General features: G+C 53.0%; 1 protein-coding gene across 4 annotated transcripts in view; it reads left to right on the plus strand.

The window, feature by feature from the left end:
* Window positions 1–20,279, plus strand: part of Myo7a (myosin VIIA) — a 72,476-nt gene that overhangs the window by 48,933 nt on the left and 3,264 nt on the right. For 3 of the 4 annotated variants that reach the window (XM_028770634.1, XM_028770637.1, XM_028770635.1), the window contains 16 exons: window positions 435–608; window positions 1,330–1,557; window positions 2,752–2,922; window positions 4,687–4,804; window positions 5,427–5,553; window positions 6,133–6,302; window positions 7,011–7,201; window positions 7,725–7,849; window positions 8,191–8,348; window positions 9,302–9,455; window positions 15,239–15,394; window positions 15,846–15,951; window positions 16,739–16,852; window positions 17,714–17,801; window positions 17,960–18,066; window positions 19,988–20,173. In XM_028770634.1, the coding sequence (XP_028626467.1) occupies window positions 435–608; window positions 1,330–1,557; window positions 2,752–2,922; window positions 4,687–4,804; window positions 5,427–5,553; window positions 6,133–6,302; window positions 7,011–7,201; window positions 7,725–7,849; window positions 8,191–8,348; window positions 9,302–9,455; window positions 15,239–15,394; window positions 15,846–15,951; window positions 16,739–16,852; window positions 17,714–17,801; window positions 17,960–18,066; window positions 19,988–20,173 (2,373 nt within the window). Of the gene's footprint in view, window positions 1–434; window positions 609–1,329; window positions 1,558–2,751; window positions 2,923–4,686; window positions 4,805–5,426; window positions 5,554–6,018; window positions 6,303–7,010; window positions 7,202–7,724; window positions 7,850–8,190; window positions 8,349–9,301; window positions 9,456–15,238; window positions 15,395–15,845; window positions 15,952–16,738; window positions 16,853–17,713; window positions 17,802–17,959; window positions 18,067–19,987; window positions 20,174–20,279 lie in introns of all 4 variants that reach the window. The other variant, XM_028770636.1, reaches the window with a different exon arrangement.

Consider the following 20,279-nt stretch of genomic DNA (forward strand, 5'->3'; position numbering starts at 1 on the left):
CAGGAGCACCCCTTCCTGTTGGATTGCAGGGCTTCCCGTGATCTCTAGTGCCCCAGAAGCACCCCTTCATGTTGGATTGCAGGGCTTCCCGTGATCTCTAATGCCCCAGAAGCACCCTTTCATGTTGGATTGCAGGACTCCTTGGGTTCTGGAATCTCAGACTCCCCAGACTACGAAAGTCCCAAAGTGTCATTGGCTCTTTCTGCCTGTCTTATGTTCATGGAACGTAGTCAAGGCCACGTTTCTGCAGTGGTCTCCTTCTAGGCTTGGGTCCCTGGCACAAGACATCTAAATGTCCCCTCAGGGTGGGTACCTGTGACAGATCCATGTGATGTCCCAGTAGGATGTTGGCAGTATGGGGTCAGCTCCAGGCCCATAGGCAGCCAGAGCATAGAGAGATGGCAGAGACTACAGACCCTCTTGGTCTCTTTCAGGCCACCAAGTCCAAGAAACCCATCATGTTGCCCGTGACCTTCATGGACGGGACCACTAAGACCCTGCTAACAGATTCAGCAACCACAGCCAAGGAGCTGTGCAATGCTCTGGCTGACAAGATCTCACTCAAAGATCGCTTTGGCTTCTCCCTCTACATCGCCCTGTTTGATAAGGTATGGTGGCCCATGCCTAGCCCAGCCCAGTGCTGCCACCTGCTGGCTGAGGTGTCCGCATGCATGTGAGTCACTTAAGCTAGGGGGAACAGGCTCTACAGAAATGGTGTGAAGCTTTCTGAACGTGGGCACCCCGTGGTCAGTGGTCCAGAGCTCTCTCCAACCATGGGTACCCAGGGGGATCCCTTCTCTTCCTGCTTAGAAAAGAGGGCAGGCAACTCCGCTCTCCAGGGTCACATCCGTTGCTGTGATGTGTAGGAGTCTGCTCAGCCACTAGTCTGCCCTTCCCACATCTTCTCCAGCCGTGTGAGTCCTCCTGGCCTGAGCACAGCATCTTTTCTACTGAGCTAGGGCTGGAGTTTCCTCTGGCACTGGGAAGACCCATGGACAGGGCCTTGCACTTGGTTATAGCTTGCCTGGATCTCTCTCATGAATTGGCCCCTCCAGTGGTGTGGCTTGCCTGACAGCATCCCTTGCTCTGAGAGGAAAAAAGGGGGCCTCCCACATACACATGCCTTGATAGGCAGTCACTACATGCTACAAACCAGCTCAGAGCCTGTCCCTGGGATCAGCCTCCCAGGGGACCTAGGGCACACATTCCTGCCTCCTCCCTCAGGCCTGTCTGTGCTCATGAAGTTGACACAGTGGATGACCCTTTGAGGTCCTTCTCTGACCCTGTCCTGCCTATCCTCCCACTGTGCTGCCTCTCCTCTGCTCACAGGTGTCCTCCCTGGGCAGTGGTAGTGACCATGTCATGGATGCCATCTCCCAGTGTGAGCAGTATGCCAAGGAGCAGGGTGCACAGGAGCGCAACGCTCCGTGGAGGCTCTTCTTTAGAAAAGAGGTCTTCACACCCTGGCACAACCCCTCGGAGGACAACGTGGCCACCAACCTCATCTACCAGCAGGTGGTGCGAGGAGTCAAGTTTGGGGAGTACAGGTGTGAGAAGGTAAGTGGGTGCACGAGCCACAAGAGGCCATGGCCTCTTAGTCCACGGGCTAAGGGCTATTGTCAAATGGTGTCAACACTGGCTGGGTGGCAGTTAGACATTTCCAGGGTTTCTTGTGGATTCAGTGTTACTTAGCCTCACCTGTGCTGTGTGCAGTGGATGCTTAGATAGCGCTCCTGATTTCCTATGGGAAGGGGTCCATGCACTCTGCAGTGCATGTGAGTGATATATGTGGGGGCTGACGGACAGACAGACATACTTGCATGGTTCTTAGTCTAGGAACTGCTTTGAAGGAGAAGATCCAATCATTTAGGTCAGGATTTGCAGGTGTATATCTCAGTTTACCTCGCTTTGGGGGCAGACTTGAGGGTCTTGTTTTTGAAGATTATGGTGGTGCTTCCGGTACCCGTGGCCCTGTTAGCGACAGCAAGATAAAGATGGACATGCTCCTGATGTTGAGAGTGGTTGCTGGTGGTGATGATGGTGTTCATAGGTGAAGGTGACCTTGGTGATACTGGTTGTGCTGATGTATATGCTGACAAGCTAGTATTCTGAGTGTTTTAGAGCCACCATACTGGCTACTAAAGTTGAGAAACATTTCCCACCAACTATAAAACAGCAGTTGTCTACAAGGTCTCTCCTCTGCCACACCGCTGCTACTCAATAGAAACACCAGGAGCCCCCAGGGGTTTCTGCCCTAGCTGCTGGGCACCAGCCTCATCAGAGACGAGTCCAGCCTGTGCCAGATTCTTACCTGGCTCTCTGAAGTACAGCCGGGTGGTTACCGTGTTGACTCTCCCTGGGTAGAGAGTGATGGTGATGGGGATGTGCTGTCACTGATGGTGGTGACAGGGATAGCACGTCACTGTCACCATCCCACCAGTCCATCTCCAGTGTCCTACCCTCTAAGACAGGATTGCCAGTCCACGTGGCTTTCATGCAGCATCACGCCCTAGCTGTCTGACCACCACCAAATAGGCCACCTGCTCCCTTTTGCTCTGTTTATGTGCCTCTGTGCCCGAGGAGACCAGGCACAGGGCAAGAGTATGGCTGATGACTTAGGGACCTCATAGTTGCCCTGTGAAGAGAAATGAAACCGGGAGAACATGGGGTCCGGACAGGAGGCACGGCTGGGAGGGGGCTGGGCTGGAAGGGCATCCCCAGGCTGGTGACGACGGTGTGTGTCATCCTCAGGAGGATGACCTGGCCGAGCTGGCCTCCCAGCAGTACTTTGTGGACTATGGTTCTGAGATGATTCTGGAGCGTCTGCTGAGCCTCGTGCCCACTTACATTCCTGACCGTGAGATCACACCGCTGAAGAATCTTGAGAAGTGGGCACAGCTGGCCATTGCTGCCCACAAGAAGGTAGGAAGAGGGAGGGGCTCGGAGGAGTGGTGGCACCGAGCATCCAAGACGTCACAGCTGGCACCTAACGTTTCCTGCCTGACAGTTGCTGGGGACCGGGGTCCCCTGCCCCCATCCCCATCCCCCACCATGGACGTCATTCTTATATGTCTTTCTCAGTTTCTCTGGGCTGGATGCCAGAGACACAGAAGGCTCAAAGCTGGTCCTGTGACCTGTTGCGGGATCCCTGGGGTCATGGATGTTGAGGGTGACCTCCTGTTGATTACGGTGCTGTGCTTTTGAAGTGACCACTCAGGACTGATAATGGGATTGTCTAGGAAGAACTCCAGTTCCTTCCTACTTGGGAACTCTGGGTACAGGCTCCTTTTGAAGTCCCAGGCCATGTGTAATATAGGAGTTTAGGGGCCTGTGAAGCAGCAGCTGGGTGTAGGTGGTTGCCAGGGATCCAAGCACCTCTTTCCTCCAAGGCCCTGACATATCAAAGCAGACTAGGGCTAGCTCAGTTACTGGAGGTCTCCATGGATAGTATCTCATACCCTACAGATCAGCTTCTTCCACGCCTAGGTTCTGTGGTACCTTCCACGCACCGTTCACCTTCTCTAGCGAGCTCCCCGTAGACTGCCTGGTTCTGAATGCACCCTTCAAGGGTTTCCTCCAGGCCTAGCCCCTCTCTCCTCTAGAGCATTTCCTTCCTGCATCCCTCCATCTCCCAAGAGGAAAACCTCTTCTTGGCCATCTCTTCTTGCTTCCAGCAAGTTACTGAAGCCTGTCCACTTTGCCTCCCCAACAGCTTCACTTCCAGTTCTCAGCCTCCCCAGCTGCCCCAGCATTTATTGCCAGCAAGGCATGTGTGCGTGTGGCTGCTTTGGGTGGTGTGGTGGTATTCATTTTATTTTGGAGTCAGGCCTTGGGGACATGCTTTTCTGGGGTCCACAGCTTGGTTCTGTCTTTAACTGGATCACAGCACCTTGGTGTGTATGTCAGAGCTCTGGGTTCCACTGCACTGGACAGAAGTGAGTGGAGATGCTTTCCAGAAAAAGGGCGGGAAGAAGCCTCCCTGGACATAGGAACAGACATTTCTGTTAGTTCTAGGGCCTGGGGCTGAGATCCGGGTCTTCTGGTCTGGCTTCTCCCGAGGTTCCCGTCTTGTCTGGTCATTGCCTTCCTCTGTGGTCACATGTACCTAACTGCCTCTCCTCGTGAGGACACGGCCTGTTGGGATAGGACTCATGCCAATCACTTATAGACCGTACCTGCAAATGTGCACCCTGGGATGTGAAGACTCGAACACGAGGTTTTAGAGGGAAATTAAGAAAAAAAATCCTGAAGCCATTTCAAACTCGCAGAGAAGTTTCAAGCTGTGGAGTGTCACAGCAGCTCTGGCCAGGCCTGACCTCCAGGCCCATCCTCTTACTCGTGGACATGGCTCACTCGTCCACCTGCCTGTCCGGCCTTGTAGAAGCCCACTCTTGGGACTCAGCTTTCTGTGCCATGGTGCCACAACCTCTCTCTGCTCTCGTGCCTCCCCACACAGCAAGTGCCTCCCAGTGGCTCACCATCACCCTTGGTTGGGCCACCGCATTGGGAAGTCCCCGAGGGTGGGAGCTATGTTTTCCTTTCCTGCCTGGACCCACACAGAGACTTGCAGGAGCTCCGGTGCAGATTGGAGACAAGAAAGCAGCGCAGCTGGGGTGTCTGTGGGCTTATGGGAGCAGAGGCCCCTAAGATCTTTACCCCACCCCACCCCACTGCTGCCCTCTGCAGGGAATTTATGCCCAGAGGAGAACCGACGCCCAGAAGGTCAAAGAGGATGTGGTCAATTATGCCCGTTTCAAGTGGCCCTTGCTCTTCTCCAGGTTTTACGAAGCTTACAAATTCTCAGGTATCTGTGGCCCCAGTCATATGGAGGGAGGGAGGGAGGTGCCTGGTCTTCTCAGGTCTTCTCAGCCTGCAGAGGGGCTGTGGGAGACCCGTGCAGTCAGTGTCAATGGCCCACTGGCTTGAACAACTGATCATTAAAGCTCCTGCCATGGACAGAGGAGGATAGCCAGTTATAGATGGATGGGCTGTTCTGTTGGGCTAGTCCAAGAGGCTGTGTCTGGGGGGAAGTGACTGGCTGGTGCTGGCCATCAACTCCGATGGCCTTTGTGGACATTGCTGGGCATTTCCTCTGTGTCACCCCTGAGCACATTCTGGGCTTCTCAGAACTGCCAGGTCTCAGAGCCACAGATAACCCCGGGGTTCAGTTGTCTGACCTCTCCCTACATCTCACCTTGGTGCAGGACAGGGACCAGAGGTAGGAAGGGGACTGAAGCTGTTTCTCAAGCCAGCATTCTCTTCCCACCACTTTTTGGGTTTCACTTTGCAAGGTAGCCATGCTGTGCCTCACTCTTCCTGGTTATAAACCCTGCAGAAGCCACCTCCTTCTTGTTATGAGGATTAGGGAGGAGCTAGCCCCAAGATCAGGGAGCCCGCCCCCCTCACAGCCTCTGTCACTGCCTCAGGCCCTCCCCTCCCCAAGAGTGATGTCATTGTGGCTGTCAACTGGACGGGTGTGTACTTCGTGGACGAGCAGGAGCAGGTGCTTCTGGAGCTATCCTTCCCGGAGATCATGGCTGTGTCCAGCAGTAGGTGGGGATGGCCGCCAGGGCACAGACAGAGTGATGGGAGGAGAGGGCGCAGTTCCTGGGGCTGGGGACACAATCAATGTTATCAATGTGGGGGCTCTTTGTCTGCTGAAAAGCACCCTGCCCAGAGGGTGGTAGGGTCCTGGAATAGCCGTATTCCATAGTGCAGTGCAGTCCAGAGCATCTGTCTGGGGCTTGTGGGAGTGTATCTCAGATATGATGAGGGCAGGAAAGACTTCCTGGTGGAAGAGGCATCAAGCTGAGCCTTGAAAGGTTAATAAGAACATAGACAGACAATAAGCAATGCACTGGGCCAGTGAGGACCGCTTCTGGACCAGAACTTGCTGTAGCCATGACTATATCTGCCTTAGAGGGTGATGTGGCCCACCCTAGTGGGCCAGGCCTTGTCCTGGAAGGGCCCTGTCTGGGTGTCTGGGACACTCTGACAATTGGCCTTGGTCCCCTTCAGGGAGTGCCGCATCTTGCTCTCATTGGGCTGCTCTGACTTGGGCTGTGCTACTTGTCATTCGGGCCGGGCAGGGCTGACCCCGGCTGGACCCTGTTCTCCATGTTGGTCCTGTAGGGGAGCAAAACTGATGGCCCCCAGCTTTACCCTGGCCACTATCAAAGGGGATGAGTACACCTTCACATCCAGCAATGCCGAGGACATCCGTGACCTGGTGGTCACCTTTCTGGAGGGGCTACGGAAGAGGTCTAAGTATGTGGTGGCACTGCAGGACAATCCTAACCCTGGTGAGTGACCGCTGACATGGGTGCTCTGGGGTAGTAGGCAGACTGTATAGCTGGCCTGACACTCACAGCAGGTGGCTGGTGCCTCATTTTATTGTCTAGACACTGGGTCCCAAGCAGAACTGCCTTTACCTACAGTCCACAGAACACTTCCTCTCCCACCTTCTAAGACTGTAGCTTACCTCCTACCACCAGCTCAAGTTATATGAGGTCCTCCATACCTGATAACACAATGGCACCCCTCCAGAGCAATATGGAGCTCAGACTCCATGGGGAAACACGTGGGAAATGGTGGTAGCACAGTGACCACAAAAACCCAGAGCTGTGAGAACTCGGAGGTCAGGCGCTCCATGCAGCCTGGTCCAGGGAGGACACATAAGTGAACAGGGGTCTGAGGCAGAGGGCAGTGGAGAACCATGCACGGAGAAAGCCGGTGTGTCCTAAACTGCAATTGCATTGGCTTGATTAAAAACGGCAAGGAGAAGGAAGGAGGCCGGGAGTGAAGAGGAAGGAGCTGAACTCTGAGAGGAGGGCGACCAGCTTTGATGACTAAATCTGGGTGTGGGGTTTGCACAAAGAATCTGCAGAGTGGAGAACGACACAGACCCTCGGCGAGGAGCCGTGGCTTATAGGTCACCAGCCCACATGATGATGTTCTAACCCACCCTTGCTTCATGCCTCCATGTGGACCTGCCCATCCCTGCTTCAAAGCTGGAGAGGAATCAGGCTTCCTCAGCTTTGCCAAGGGAGACCTCATCATTCTTGACCACGATACCGGTGAGCAGGTCATGAACTCAGGCTGGGCCAACGGCATCAATGAGAGGACCAAGCAGCGTGGAGACTTCCCCACTGACTGTGTATACGTCATGCCCACTGTTACCTTGCCACCGCGGGAAATTGTGGTACGTGACCAACACCGGGAGTCTCCCCCGGATCCTCCCTACTTTTCTTCTTGCATCTGGTCATTAGAATGAAGGATTGTAACACACTAATGATTTCTATTTTCTGTGTAGATGATAGATAGCTCGGGGGCTTGGGGGAGGGGACACAGAGTTAATAGTATATGGGTATCCTCCAAATTTACGTCAGCTGGGGAGGGGCCTGGGGCAGGGATGGGGGATCATTGCCATAATGTCTGAAGGGAAATGGGGTCACAGCTGGGTGAGGGTCTCTTTTATTCATGGATCACAGCTCAAGGATTCGGACAGTTCTCCCAGCAGCTCCTGTGCAAGGCTCATGGGACTGGGCTGTTCTAAGAACAGCATGTTTGAGGCACAGGAACTGTTGGCATGGGAAGAAAAGGCTTGGGGTCCACCCCCATGGAGACCAAGCCTCCCAACCCCATTCTGGAAGGCTCCAGCTTTACCAGATCCCAGTGGCCTCAGCTGAAGAGCTGACATGATCTCCCTATCTCTTGCCTCCCAGGCCCTGGTCACTATGACCCCAGACCAGAGGCAGGATGTTGTCCGGCTCCTGCAGCTGCGCGCAGCAGAGCCAGAGGTGCGCACCAAGCCCTACACACTGGAGGAGTTCTCCTATGACTACTTCAGGTGACGTCGGATGGCAGGTTGGGGGCAAGAATGGTGCACTTTGAGATGTCCTCATCTACGAGCAGTTTTTGTTGTCCAGGATGAGCCCCCTGTGTGGTCTCATCTTATCCTTTCTTCCTCTTGGTGGTATATGTGCCACCCAGCAGGTCCTGCCCTGTGGGGGGGGGCAGGGGCTGGGCAGGAAGAGAGATGCTGAGGGTGCCTGGGAGCAGGGCAGAGGCTCCTGGAGGAAGTGGCATGTGTGTCCAGCGTGAAGCGCGGCAGGAAAAGCAAATTGTGGAGGGGCTCTCTGCCCAGCTTCCTGTGGTGGGGCAGGTACTGACCATCCCCATGCCTGACAGGCCCCCACCCAAGCACACGTTGAGCCGCGTCATGGTGTCCAAGGCCCGCGGTAAGGACCGGCTGTGGAGTCACACACGAGAGCCCCTCAAGCAGGCCCTGCTCAAGAAGATCCTGGGCAGTGAGGAACTCTCTCAGGAAGCCTGCATGGCCTTCGTAGATATCCATTACCACGGGGGCTAGGAGGGCAGGAGGGAGGGACTCAGGACAGAGAATGGCAGGACTGAGTCCTGGCGACAGATGGAAGACTCTGACTGGGCACATGGCACCTCACAGCTTGCAAGGGACAGCCTCATCCTCTGCCTCCTTTGATCTTGTTATCCTGTTGAAATATAAGCATTTTGCCCTGCACTGGGCCAGACATAGAAACAAGAGCAAGCCCCTGGCCTCATAAGAATACCATGCTGGCCAGAGTCAGTGATGATGGTGCCACACCAGGAAGTAGCCTGAACCAACCTGTAGGGAGAGCTTTCCTGAGGGGTGGGTATACACCAAAGTCCCGAGGCAAATCAGCAGGGCTATTTCAAGGGTACAAAATAACTTAGCATAACTGAAGGGAAGATGTATGAAGAAAGGTTCCCAGGGTCTGTTAAAAAGCTACGGCTGCTGGAGATATAACTGGGTGGTAAAGGGTTTGCCTATCAGGCCAAGGCTCTGGGGTCAATCTCTAGCAACACACACACACACACACACGCAGAGACACACACATAGTCACACATAGTCACACACACACAGACACACACACAGAGAAAGAGAGAAAGAGAGAGGGAGGGAGAGAGGGGGAGAGGGGGAGAGGGGGAGAGGGAGGGGGAGAGGAAACACTAGATTATTCAATTAGTCTGTATCCCAGGAACAGGGGGAGCTGCTGGGCAGGAGGAGGCAAAGTCAGACTGGGGATTGGACAATGTTTTCTGGCTGCCTTGGACACCTGGAATGTAGGGTCAGGGCTTGAGGAAGGGTGGCCATGATGGGGAAGGGAAGGGAAGGGAAGTGGTGAGCAGGCTACATCTACTGCTGTGTGATTCAGAGTTCCTGGCCGTGAGAGTCTGACCCCCTACTTCCTAGGCCAGTGTTTCCCCTTCAGCCACAAGTCCTTCCTTGACAGCCTCTCACCAGTGCTCAAGTACATGGGTGACTACCCATCCAAGAGGACACGATCCGTCAATGAGCTCACTGACCAGATCTTTGAGTGGGCACTCAAGGCTGAGCCCCTCAAAGATGAGGCCTACGTGCAGATCCTGAAGCAGCTGACTGACAATCACATCAGGTGAGCAGACACTGTGGGATCTCTTGAGGCAATTGGCCTGGGGCCTAGGGGTTGGCCTAGGGTCAACCTGTTAAGATCCCAGAAGGGGTAACCCTTAGAACAGCCCTCCAAGTCCACAGCCCGGACTTCCTAGCACCAACTCCTAACACCTGAGCTGACTCTGACTGAGGTAGCTGTCAGCCCAATGGTCTGTCTGAAAAGGCTTCCGCACTGAGAGGATTGGGCCCACAGGATATCCCTCCTTCACTTCACCGTCCTGTGACACACATAAGGAAGACATCTTTACCAAGACTATAAGACAAGAGTTATTCGTACATGCTTCAAGAAGAGAAGAGGAGAATTCCAAGAGTGGATTGTGCCCTCGTGAAAAGCCATCACACTCTGTCCCAGGGTTGACACAGAGGCCTTCTAACCAAGACAGTCACAACTGCTGTGTCTTAAGACAAGGGGGCTGGCCTCATGCCAGCAGGTCGAATAACTTGGAAGACCAACAGCTGAGCACTGGGAAGGTCCCAGTGCTTGAGTTAAATTTCTGGTGAGAGTCCCTGTCGCCCACATGTGTATGAATAAAAGGGTTTAGTAAGATCAGAGAGAGCTAATCCTGGGGCAGAGGTAAGTGCCTGCCTTTGGAGGTCAGGGTTCATGTCATCTCGGGCCCAATTGATCAGCCCCTTCTCTGGTCTCTTCAAGGCCTCATAAGTGAGGCTTAGCTTTCAAGGCTGAATTCTGTAGATTTCATAGGAAGGTCCTTAGCTATTGTTTTGTGTTTAGAGTTCTGTTAGGATGAGACCCTAGTGCTGATGGGAAAGGCTCCTGTGACTGGATCTGAGGTAAGACCCAGGAGGTGGCTCTTGTGTAGGGAGACTTGAACTTTGAAGAAGTCACAGGAGGCTTGCTTTTGAAGTCAGGACACTTTTGATCTGCAGTGGGTTCGGGTGGGTTACAGTTTAATAAATCATCAGTGTACTCCAAGCAGCTGCTCCCAAAGGATATCCTTAAGGGATAGCAGGTCTTGTAGCTAAAGCCTGTCCAAAAAACTCAGGGCTATCCCAGAGCCTCTGAGGTAAGGCAGCCCAGGTAAGCTATTGAATAACTTGAGAGAAGGTGTCCTGCCATTTGAAAGCAAATCGGAATGGAGGGTCTGGCGGATGGGAATATGAATGAAAATACCCTTAAGGTCTAACTCTACTACCCAGGAGGGGCTGGAGGCTATCTGTCCCCAGAGCAGGTAAGGATTGGGAATTGTGGAGTGGATTAGGACCACAGACTCGTTTATAGCCCCATCCTTAGAAGACTAGGGGCCACTCTCTAGGATCCACTTGACTTTTTGAATGCCAAGGTAGGAGTGTTGCAAAGTGAGTGACAAGAACTTATTGATCAATGAAAGTCTGTAAGCCTTTTTGCACACTAGGCTTTTAAGGATATTGGGATTTTCCTTTCAGGAAAATCACTAAAAGTCTTTAAGGGCTATTGTAACCTGAGTGGCTGTTAGTGAGCACCCAGGATTGGAGACATCCCAGACTCTGTGGGAGCTTGTTGGTTATGAGGCTATAGCAGAGACTATAGGGAGGGTCTTTGAGGACATTACAGGACAAGGGGATGTTAAGATAAGGCTCCACACCATCTGACGCAGAGAGGAAGGTGGAGCTAGGCCAGGAAGAGCTCTCCCCTAATATCAACGGTGAGCTTGGGTTTAACGACTGCTTCAGGCTGGCCCAGTAAGGAGGGATATCCTATAGGCCCCGTGTTCCTAGTGCAGAAGATTTTCCAGACAGACCATTGTGCTTAAAAAGTCTAGATGAGTCTAGAGTTTAATCATGAAGTCCCTAACTAGGAAGGAACAGGGCAGCTAGGAGGGACCAGGAAGGAATGGATAAAAATGTTTTTATACATCATGTGTCATACATATTAAGAAGGGCATAAAGTAGGCTGGTTGAGGCTTGCCATTAAAACCAGTGAGGATTTGAGTCTGGAAGGTCAAATCAGAAAAGGTGTTCAGAGCAGAAAAAGTTGCTCCATACCTAAAAGGAATGTCACTTGGGTCCCTGCCTCATCTAGGGTATCTGAAGTTCATTCATAGATATGGTGGGAGGTATTAGAAATAGCAGGTGGATCTGGCTCCTGGCCACTGGCCTAAGAGCCATGAGACATTGGCATGACTGCTGCCTCCGTGGTCAGTTCCGTGAACTCTATGGCTCTAAGCATGGCCCTTGTGCCAACTCCGCCACCAGCATAGTGCTCGGCTCAACCCCAGACAATATCTGCCATCCCTGTGGTACTCAGTAGAAAGAAGACTCTTAATGCTTAAAGATTATCCAGTAGACTTATATATCAGCAAATACTCAATACACAAGATGCCCACACAATTAGAATTGTTAACCCAATTGCTTAACCTTGAATGAATAACTACCGTAGACTTCCAGAGCCACGCAGACATCCTCCGCCATCTTCTCTCCTCTCTCTTCCTTCTCCCTCATTCCTTTCTCCTCCCAACTCCTAGCTCCACCTACCTCTTCTACTGCCCAATCACCGGCTCTAGCCTTTATTTTACAAATTAAGGTGGCAGAAGGTTCACAAAGTCACCTGTATACTTATTCACTCCTTGTCTGCAGCCCCTCCCGAGAAAATGGAATTAGCATCAAAATACAAGACCAGGGCCATCCATAACACATAGAGATGGAAATACAGGAGCCCACGCAGCCTCAGGGACCCTTTAGTCCTCTGAGGGAGAAGGAACTCCATTTCACTGAATGCCTCCAGACTGGGAACAAAATCGAGTCCACTTGTCCTTTGTCAGGCTTGACCTGAGTGGAGGTCCTTAGACGGAGAAGGGATTGTCCTTTTTCTCAAGAAATAGAGGGACATTCTTGCTTCTACTGGGCCTCCAATCTGCAGTTTGGACAGGGCCCCAGGTGGCTTTGGGTACACGGAGAGAAATGCCCAAGTTGTCCACAATGACAGCAGGAAACGCTCACTTATTCAAAGTTCCCATAGGTTGGAAACAGATATGAAGTACCCTCTCAATGGAGCTCGTGGATGCTCCTGAGGTGGGCAGAGAGCCAGTACTTGCTGCAGCTGTGTCCTGAGCTTGTCCTCTGACCCTTTCTTCCTCCACCCTTTCTGGCTCTTGTCACTTTTTGGTTATTAAAATACCAAATACACTCTGAGGGTGTATTTGGTAAAGTAGGGAAAAGAAGTCTTGGGTCCTTGGTCTGGTTTTTACAGACCTGGCTTATAAAATTCACAGCCAAGATTGTTGTGGCCCATGGGGTCCAGACTGGCATGCTTGCACATGGCTTCTGCTAGTCTAAGTTGAATGATGCTGAGGTGCTAGGACAATCCTGTGTGACCCCATGCATATTATCCTGGTTAAGATATTTAACAATGGCCTTTGTCATCCTCCTACTAGGCAGGCAAATATATCTAGCAAGTCCTTCCCCCCTTGCCTTTTACAGTGGTGGCCTGATTTGACCAGTTCAATTCTGTGTCAGGTGCCATCGTGGAGGCTGGCTTGGCTGTGACGTTAAGAGTCTGGGTCTCAGCAGCCCTGGCACATGCTAAGGCCAGGTAACTCTCTTCATACACACAGCAAGTGGTTAGGGTGATAAATGTTTTGGCAGGTCAGATCAAAGTCATAATAAACTCTTTGGTTTCCTTAATGAAAATAGAAGGATTTTGAGTAAATGGCTCCAGTTTATATGATATTTAGGACAGATCCGATGCAGAGAACTGATGGTTACCAAGGTGATTCAGAGGTCCTGTCAGTCACCTTGTAAAGGAAAAGGATGTTCTCAGAGAGAGAGGAGGTGAGTCCTTACATGCAGTTCCCGAATGACTAAGTGACCGTGAGAAAGAAAGTACATCTTGCTGGTAAAGAAAAAGGGTTTGGAGAGGGCTCCCCAGGGAGGAGAGAAAGGAGATGAAGGGAGGTTGCCAGGGGGAAGGGTTTGGATGTACCCCCAAGGAAGGATCAGGGATGAGGCTGGGTTTAAGGAAGGTGAGCCTAGTGCCTCTAGTGAAGCACAGTGATCTTTCTCCCACAGTGCAGGATCCTGTGACAAACCAAGGCATCCTTCCAACCCCTGGAAGTAGAACTCGCTCCAGAGCCAAGCCCATAGGCTGGAGCAAACTGGAGCCCCCAGGGAAAGTCACAAACTGATCCTGGCCATGAATCAGTCCTGAGGGAGAGGGGGACTTGTCCAGGCATGAAACCCCGCCTATCTGTGAGCCTTCAGATCAGGACTACTGGACAGCAGGGGAACCCACAAATGCAAGCACAGCCAGCCACACACTTTGGCCCTTCCCGCTCTGGAGAATGGGGAAGGGAAGAAGGGTGGTGTGTGACATTTCCCTGGCCCAGCTGCCACTGCCATCTGTGCAGTACATAGCGGGGAAGGAGGTCCCCAGAGGTGAAGGCAAAGAGACTCTTGCCCTTATGGACTATGGCAGGCAGCCTTCCTTTTTCTGTCACCTTTCGTGTTCCATGAACAAATGCTCTTGGTCTATCACCCACAGGTGGGAACTAAGACTTTTCTCCTAGGGGTTAAAAAATGGTCTACCCCAGAGCCCAGCCATGGACCATCACCTGTCTCTAGACCACTCAGGCAGCCACTACAGGCACCAGGTTAAGTAGCTAAGAGAGGCAAGGCAAATAGTACCCCCTGCACCCCAACTCCTGTACAGGCCACCAAAATGCTGTGCAGGGCGGTGTCTGAAGAGGCCGGTGTGCAGGGGACAAAAGAACTTAGCTAAACAAAATAAGCAACGGGGAGATTTACAGAAACAAACTGTAAGGGGATGATGGCCAAGTTCCCAAGGAGCTCACCCTTTGGGAGAGAGGGAAAGCCCCTCTTAGGGTGGTTAAAAGGACAGTCATGGTCTCACCATATGAGACACCTTGACTAGCTCACTTCCAGATGGTTAGCTGGGTGGCTCATCATTTTGGGAAGGGCTGAGTTTTGTTGTGTATGCTTTTCCTTTCGGGGACCAGCTGTCTGTGTAAGACTCCATGTGTCACTAGGGGTCAGTCTCTGGATGGTCTGGGCTGCATGGTAAAGTGTGGAATCTTCTACACTGATGCCAGGATGCCTGGAAAAAGGTTGCAGCTGGGGCTTGGTATGATTTGATTTATTCTTTCTGATGAGATACTGGCCTTGCTCTCCCTTTGGAAGGAGCAGAGACCTTGGTCTAAGTCCAGCCTGCCCTGAGGTAGTGACTGCCTAGTTCTGGGACTAGAAGATCCCAGCATATCCCTCTGTATCAGAATGGCAGACACATTTTCCCATCTTTGCAAGATCCGCCCTGGAAGCAAGCACATCAGGTCTCTGCACAACGCCAGGTCTTCCCCTGGGCAGGATCCCCATTCATTTCTGAGTGTCAGAATTTGTCTTGTTCTTCAAAGCCTACGTTAATAGTGCCTCGTACAGAGCCCTCCAGGCCGTCCTGCTCCATCAGGCCTAGTGAACCAAGGGGTGCACAAGGGTGTAGGGGGTTCTGCTTTAACAGTACAGATGAGTTCAGGAGCTCAGCGGGTGTACAGGCTGCACACTTCTGTGTCATCCCTCGGGAAATCTCAGCTGACCCAGACAGACTGCTGGGCAACTGTGGACTTGCATTCTGGCACCAGAACCTTGTGTCCCCGTGGACTGCCTACTGTATGACCTGGTATGGGCACATGGCCATATTGAGGAGCACTGCTTGGTTCTGGTTGTCACAAAAGCATGTCTGTTCTGATCCTTGGACAGAGGGTGTAGTTTCAGGGTGCACGGTTCCTTTTCCCACAGGTACAGTGAGGAGCGGGGCTGGGAACTGCTGTGGTTGTGCACAGGCCTCTTCCCACCCAGCAACATCCTCCTACCTCATGTCCAGCGTTTCCTGCAGTCCCGCAAGCACTGCCCTCTTGCAATTGACTGCCTGCAGAGGCTCCAGAAAGCTCTGAGGTACTAGAGCCACAGGGACCGGGCAAGCATGGGGTGAGGGGGGGTCTGACACACCCAGCGGTAGGACAGACCCTTGTGTGTTGGACTCTAGGACGTGAGCAGTGTGAAGACTTTCCCTGAGTTCCCCAGCTTGATGGTGGCAGGAGCTGCACCCCATGCTGGCTACAGTTGGGGAGCTGGCTGCTCCTTGAGTGGCTTTTACTTCTGGAGGACTGGGAGGTGGCCTAGGCCCCATTGCAGACTCTGCAGGGCTCACTCACACCCGTTGTTCTTGCTCGGTCCCCATCCCACTTACTGTCTGGGAACTCAGGGCTCAGGAGGCCACATAGCTGAGTCCACTGTTGGGAATGGAGGTGGGGGTCAGGCTGGGGCCAGTCTCCTGATTCCTCTGCTTCCCAGCCATGTGGACCTAGGAGCATGCTTCCTTCCCTCTCTCCCTCTGTGTTTTCAGAAATGGCTCCCGGAAGTACCCCCCACACCTGGTGGAGGTGGAGGCCATCCAGCACAAGACTACCCAGATCTTCCACAAGGTCTACTTTCCCGATGACACGGACGAGGTGAGGGGCCTCACACACGGGTCTGACCCTGTGGACAGGGTCAAGCTCCCTCCGCCTGCACATGGCGTCTCTAACAACACCTGGCACCCTGACATCTCATTCTCTTGCCCTTGGGTAGAATGAGACTTGATCAAAAGACTACAGACACTCCTGGGGTTAGGTCCCTTCTACCTTGGACCTTCACTCCCTCCTCCCTGGCTCCCCAGTCAGGCCTTCTGTCATGAATCTGTCGTCTTACCTTGTATCCTGATGCGTAGTTATAGTACTTGCCTGATCCCGGAGACTCAGCTGCCACAGTAGGACTCTGTGGCAAACTCAGACATTTCCCAGAATCCTTCTCATCTATATTCTGTCCTATCTCTCCTTTTCTCTCTTCCTCAAACTCCGCCCTGCCCCCATCGTCACAGCTTTTCCAAGTCCATCCTCTTGGTTGGTTTTCTTTCTCATCCCCTCCCCACAACACACCCATACTGCTATGAGTCCCCGCCTCTGCTCTCACTATCCAGGCCTGGGCTTAGAGGGTCAGCACCAGGCCTAGTCCTGCTTGAGGGATGGGGACAGTGAGATCTGGGAAAAGCCAAGTGGCGATTGCTCTCTTCAAATGCTACATGCAGATCTGGATCCACCAGGATGACCCAAGAGGGCAGGGGTCCTGAAAGGGAGGAACTCGGCCTTGGTTGGTTGGTTGGTTGGTTGGTTGGTTGGTTTGTTGGGGAGGAGAGACAGCAGAGATGGGCAGTAGGGGATGGGGGAGGTCCTGCAGAAGTTGAGTGTGTGCTACCCCTAGGCTTTTGAGGTGGAGTCCAGCACCAAGGCCAAGGACTTCTGCCAGAACATTGCCAGCCGGCTGCTCCTCAAGTCTTCCGAGGGATTCAGCCTTTTTGTCAAAATCGCAGATAAGGTGGGTCTGCCCATCATTTGGAGACTTGCTGGGGCCACAGGGACACATGGTGGGTTAAGAAGAGAGAGGTACCTGCATGGAACATCTGTCCACTCACCTCACATGGCACAGGTGTCCTCTGTCCCCTGGAGCATGGCACATGGCAGCAAAGCTCTTAAGAGAGTCACATGCCCAGGTTCCCTGTGCTCTGCAGTCACAGGGCTCATTGACTTTGCCCACTCAGAAAATTCACCCTTGAAGTAACCTTCAGAGGGTAGACTGCTTAGTACTGCTTCACCAGAGAGGTTAAGTAACTTATCCATGATCACACAGCAGGGACCCAGATCCAGGTGTACTGTCCCTAAAGGTCTCGATAGTCAGCCATAATGTCTCCTCCAAGGGAAGACTTGCTAGAGCATCCTGAGGAACTGGATGTTCCCTTCTACTGATCACCGACAGCCCCATGTGCATTCTACCTCACTTTGTGGCTGTCACTATGTCAAACACAAGGGCCTAAAGACAATGTCCGTGAGGTTCTGGGTCTGGAGGATCTGTGTCAGAGCCTGTGGGAGGAGCTGGGCACAGATGCCAGAGGTCAGCTGAGGCACACTGGTCTTATTCTTGGCTATGTTTGATTGGGCCTGTGCAGTTTTTGGTGTGCTGGGGGCTGGGTAGGGTGATGCCACTCCAGGCGGGAGGCCGGTGTTCCCGAGGTGCTGATGAGGCACAGGTGGTTGGGTGGGACCGACACACAGAACACCTCTGGCTGGGGGCGGGGGGGAGCGGTGGCAGAGCCTTCCTGTAGAAGCAGCTGACAGGAATGTTGGTGGGAAAATCAGAACCAAAGCAAATGACCCAGAGCTGTGATGGCTCCATCCCTAGGTCATCAGCGTCCCCGAGAATGACTTCTTCTTTGACTTTGTTCGACACCTGACGGACTGGATAAAGAAAGCACGCCCCATCAAGGATGGTAAGGGACTGGGCTCTGGGATGCTAGCAGCACAGGGACATGCTGGCTCGAGGCCGGGCTGTGAAGCCCAGTAGTTAGCCAAGGGGCTGGAACCAAGCTGTCAGGGTTGGGGACCTTCTTTGCTGAGACTCCGTGTGACTAGCTGCCCTGTGCCATAGGAATCGTGCCCTCACTAACCTACCAAGTGTTCTTCATGAAGAAGCTGTGGACCACCACAGTGCCGGGCAAGGACCCCATGGCTGACTCCATCTTCCACTATTACCAGGTGAGCTGTACTGTGCTCTAGGCTCCCCTCGACTTCGTGGCCCATCCGCCTTGTGGTTTCACTGTGAAGCTGGAGAGGGCTACCGTTGACAGACAAGGGCTTGTAGCTGCTGCTTCAAATGTCTTCCTGTTTCCATCACTTAGTCCCCAGACAGTTGTGTGGACTCAGACCTGTCTCGTCATCTTCCAGTCCTAAAGACTTGACTGCTCGTTCTTCTGGGGTTCTTGCTAGCTCAGGCTGCTTCATGCCCTGAGTCCTCTGGTTGCAGGCGTCTGCTGGTGTGGCTGAGTCTGTTCAAGCCCTCCTTGGTTCTGCGGGCAGTGTCAGACAGGAAACCTGGAGGGATGCTCACAAGCAGAGCCTGACATGGCTGCCTTCAATTCCTTCTGTCCTTCCATGTAACCCCTTGAAACCACTATGTTCCTATTTTGGAGGACCGGACACAGGCAGTCCAAGAGATGCAGTTCAGGTCACACAGCTGGTGGAACGGTGTTCTGGGTCTTGGTGACTGTGGCTCAGTGCTCTGTGCTTGGCTGCAGCCTGCTTATCCATGAGTGAGAAGCAAACCAGGACTGAGAAGGGGACAGGAGCTGCTGTGCTGTAGAGCATGATGATCTGGAAGCAAGAACTGCCCTCAGTCAAACCTGGGCTACCCTCCACCGTGCCCCTCCCCCTCCCAGGTCCCCCAACACACAAATCTGAGCCAGCCTTTACCTCTCCTAAGAGCTGACCCACATTAGCTCACTAATGGTCATTGTAACTGAATATCTAAACTGTATCTCCTTATCACCCTCGGAGCTGGGACACTCTGCCACACCCATGCTGCTCTGACAGTCTCCTTGGCCTCTCTTGTTTTGACTCTCCTTTCTGCTCTGCGCAGGGTAGTTATCCTGCCTTCTAGAGCTGCCCAGGACCTTCTTGTTGTTCTCAGGATCTAATCGAGATCCTGGTGCTGCCTCCTCCTTCTGATGTCTGCGGCTGTAGTTGTGAACTCTAGCTCTGGGCACTCCAGCTACAAATTCTCAAGTGCTACCCAGCCTCTGCAGTGTTGTCCTGTGCGGGACACTTTTCATTCCCTTCTCCTCACCTACTGGGCAGTTAGATGTTTCACCTTAAAGGATGTCTTCTTCTTTGTCCTCAAGTATAGATCCCCCACCCCCATGTCTGACTCTTCACCTCAGACTGTGTATTCCACAGGAGTGTGTGTGTTGTTGCTAAGAGAGCACCGTCAACGCTCAATGACTATTGGCTGGACTGATGGATGCACTTATGGGTAAACTAGTAACTGGCTGAGCGGATGGGTGGCAGGATGAACGTCAGATGAATTATGGGTAGATGGGTGGCTAGATGTGGATGGATGGATAGATGGATGGGTTGAAAGGAAGCTTCATGGGTAGACGGACCAATAGTAGTGAGTGGATGCTGGGTAAGAGGAAGGGTGGACAGAGAGTCATTGACTCAGTCTCTGATTAGCATTGTGACCTGGCCTGCCTCAGTTTCTCTGACCTTTAGTGGTGGATAAGATGGTCCTGAGGCTCCTATGGACAGTACTGGCAAGGCCACTCCCCTGCAGATGACCTGGCTCTGGGTCTGGAAATTCAAGGGAGTGAGAGGGCTGGCGCTGTTACCGAAACCCTTAAGAAGATAAACAGGAAGTGGCTAGGAAGGATGGGCCCAGGAGAGGAGGGATGTGAGACTGATTCTGGATTTCTCCATCTCGAAAATGGGTCAGCTCACCTCACTGGCTATCGGAAAGGTGGTGGACAATCTTCCAACATGACTCTGCCCTCAAACTGCTGAGAGCTGGGACTGTGCAGCTCCTGTCCTGTCCTGTGCATCCCCTGCGAGGAAGCAGGGTCAGCTGAGACAGAGGAAACGCTGGCCCACATGTAGGGGATGACACTCGCTCTGTTTCTGACAGGAACTGCCCAAATATCTCCGAGGCTACCACAAGTGCACCCGGGAGGAGGTGCTGCAGCTGGGTGCACTCATCTACAGGGTCAAGTTTGAGGAGGACAAATCCTACTTCCCTAGCATCCCCAAGTTGCTAAGGGAGCTGGTGCCCCAGGACCTAATCCGGCAGGTCTCACCTGATGACTGGAAACGGGTAAACACGGAGGAGCAGCAGCGGGAATGGGGCCTCTCAGAATGGTACATTGCTTATACCAAGGGTTGAGACAGCAAGTGCTGGCCAGCAGCTAAGGGGAATGGCC

Source organism: Grammomys surdaster, unplaced genomic scaffold (assembly GCF_004785775.1).
Source record: "Grammomys surdaster isolate TR1022 unplaced genomic scaffold, NIH_TR_1.0 203, whole genome shotgun sequence".
Classification (NCBI taxonomy): Eukaryota; Metazoa; Chordata; class Mammalia; order Rodentia; family Muridae; genus Grammomys; species Grammomys surdaster.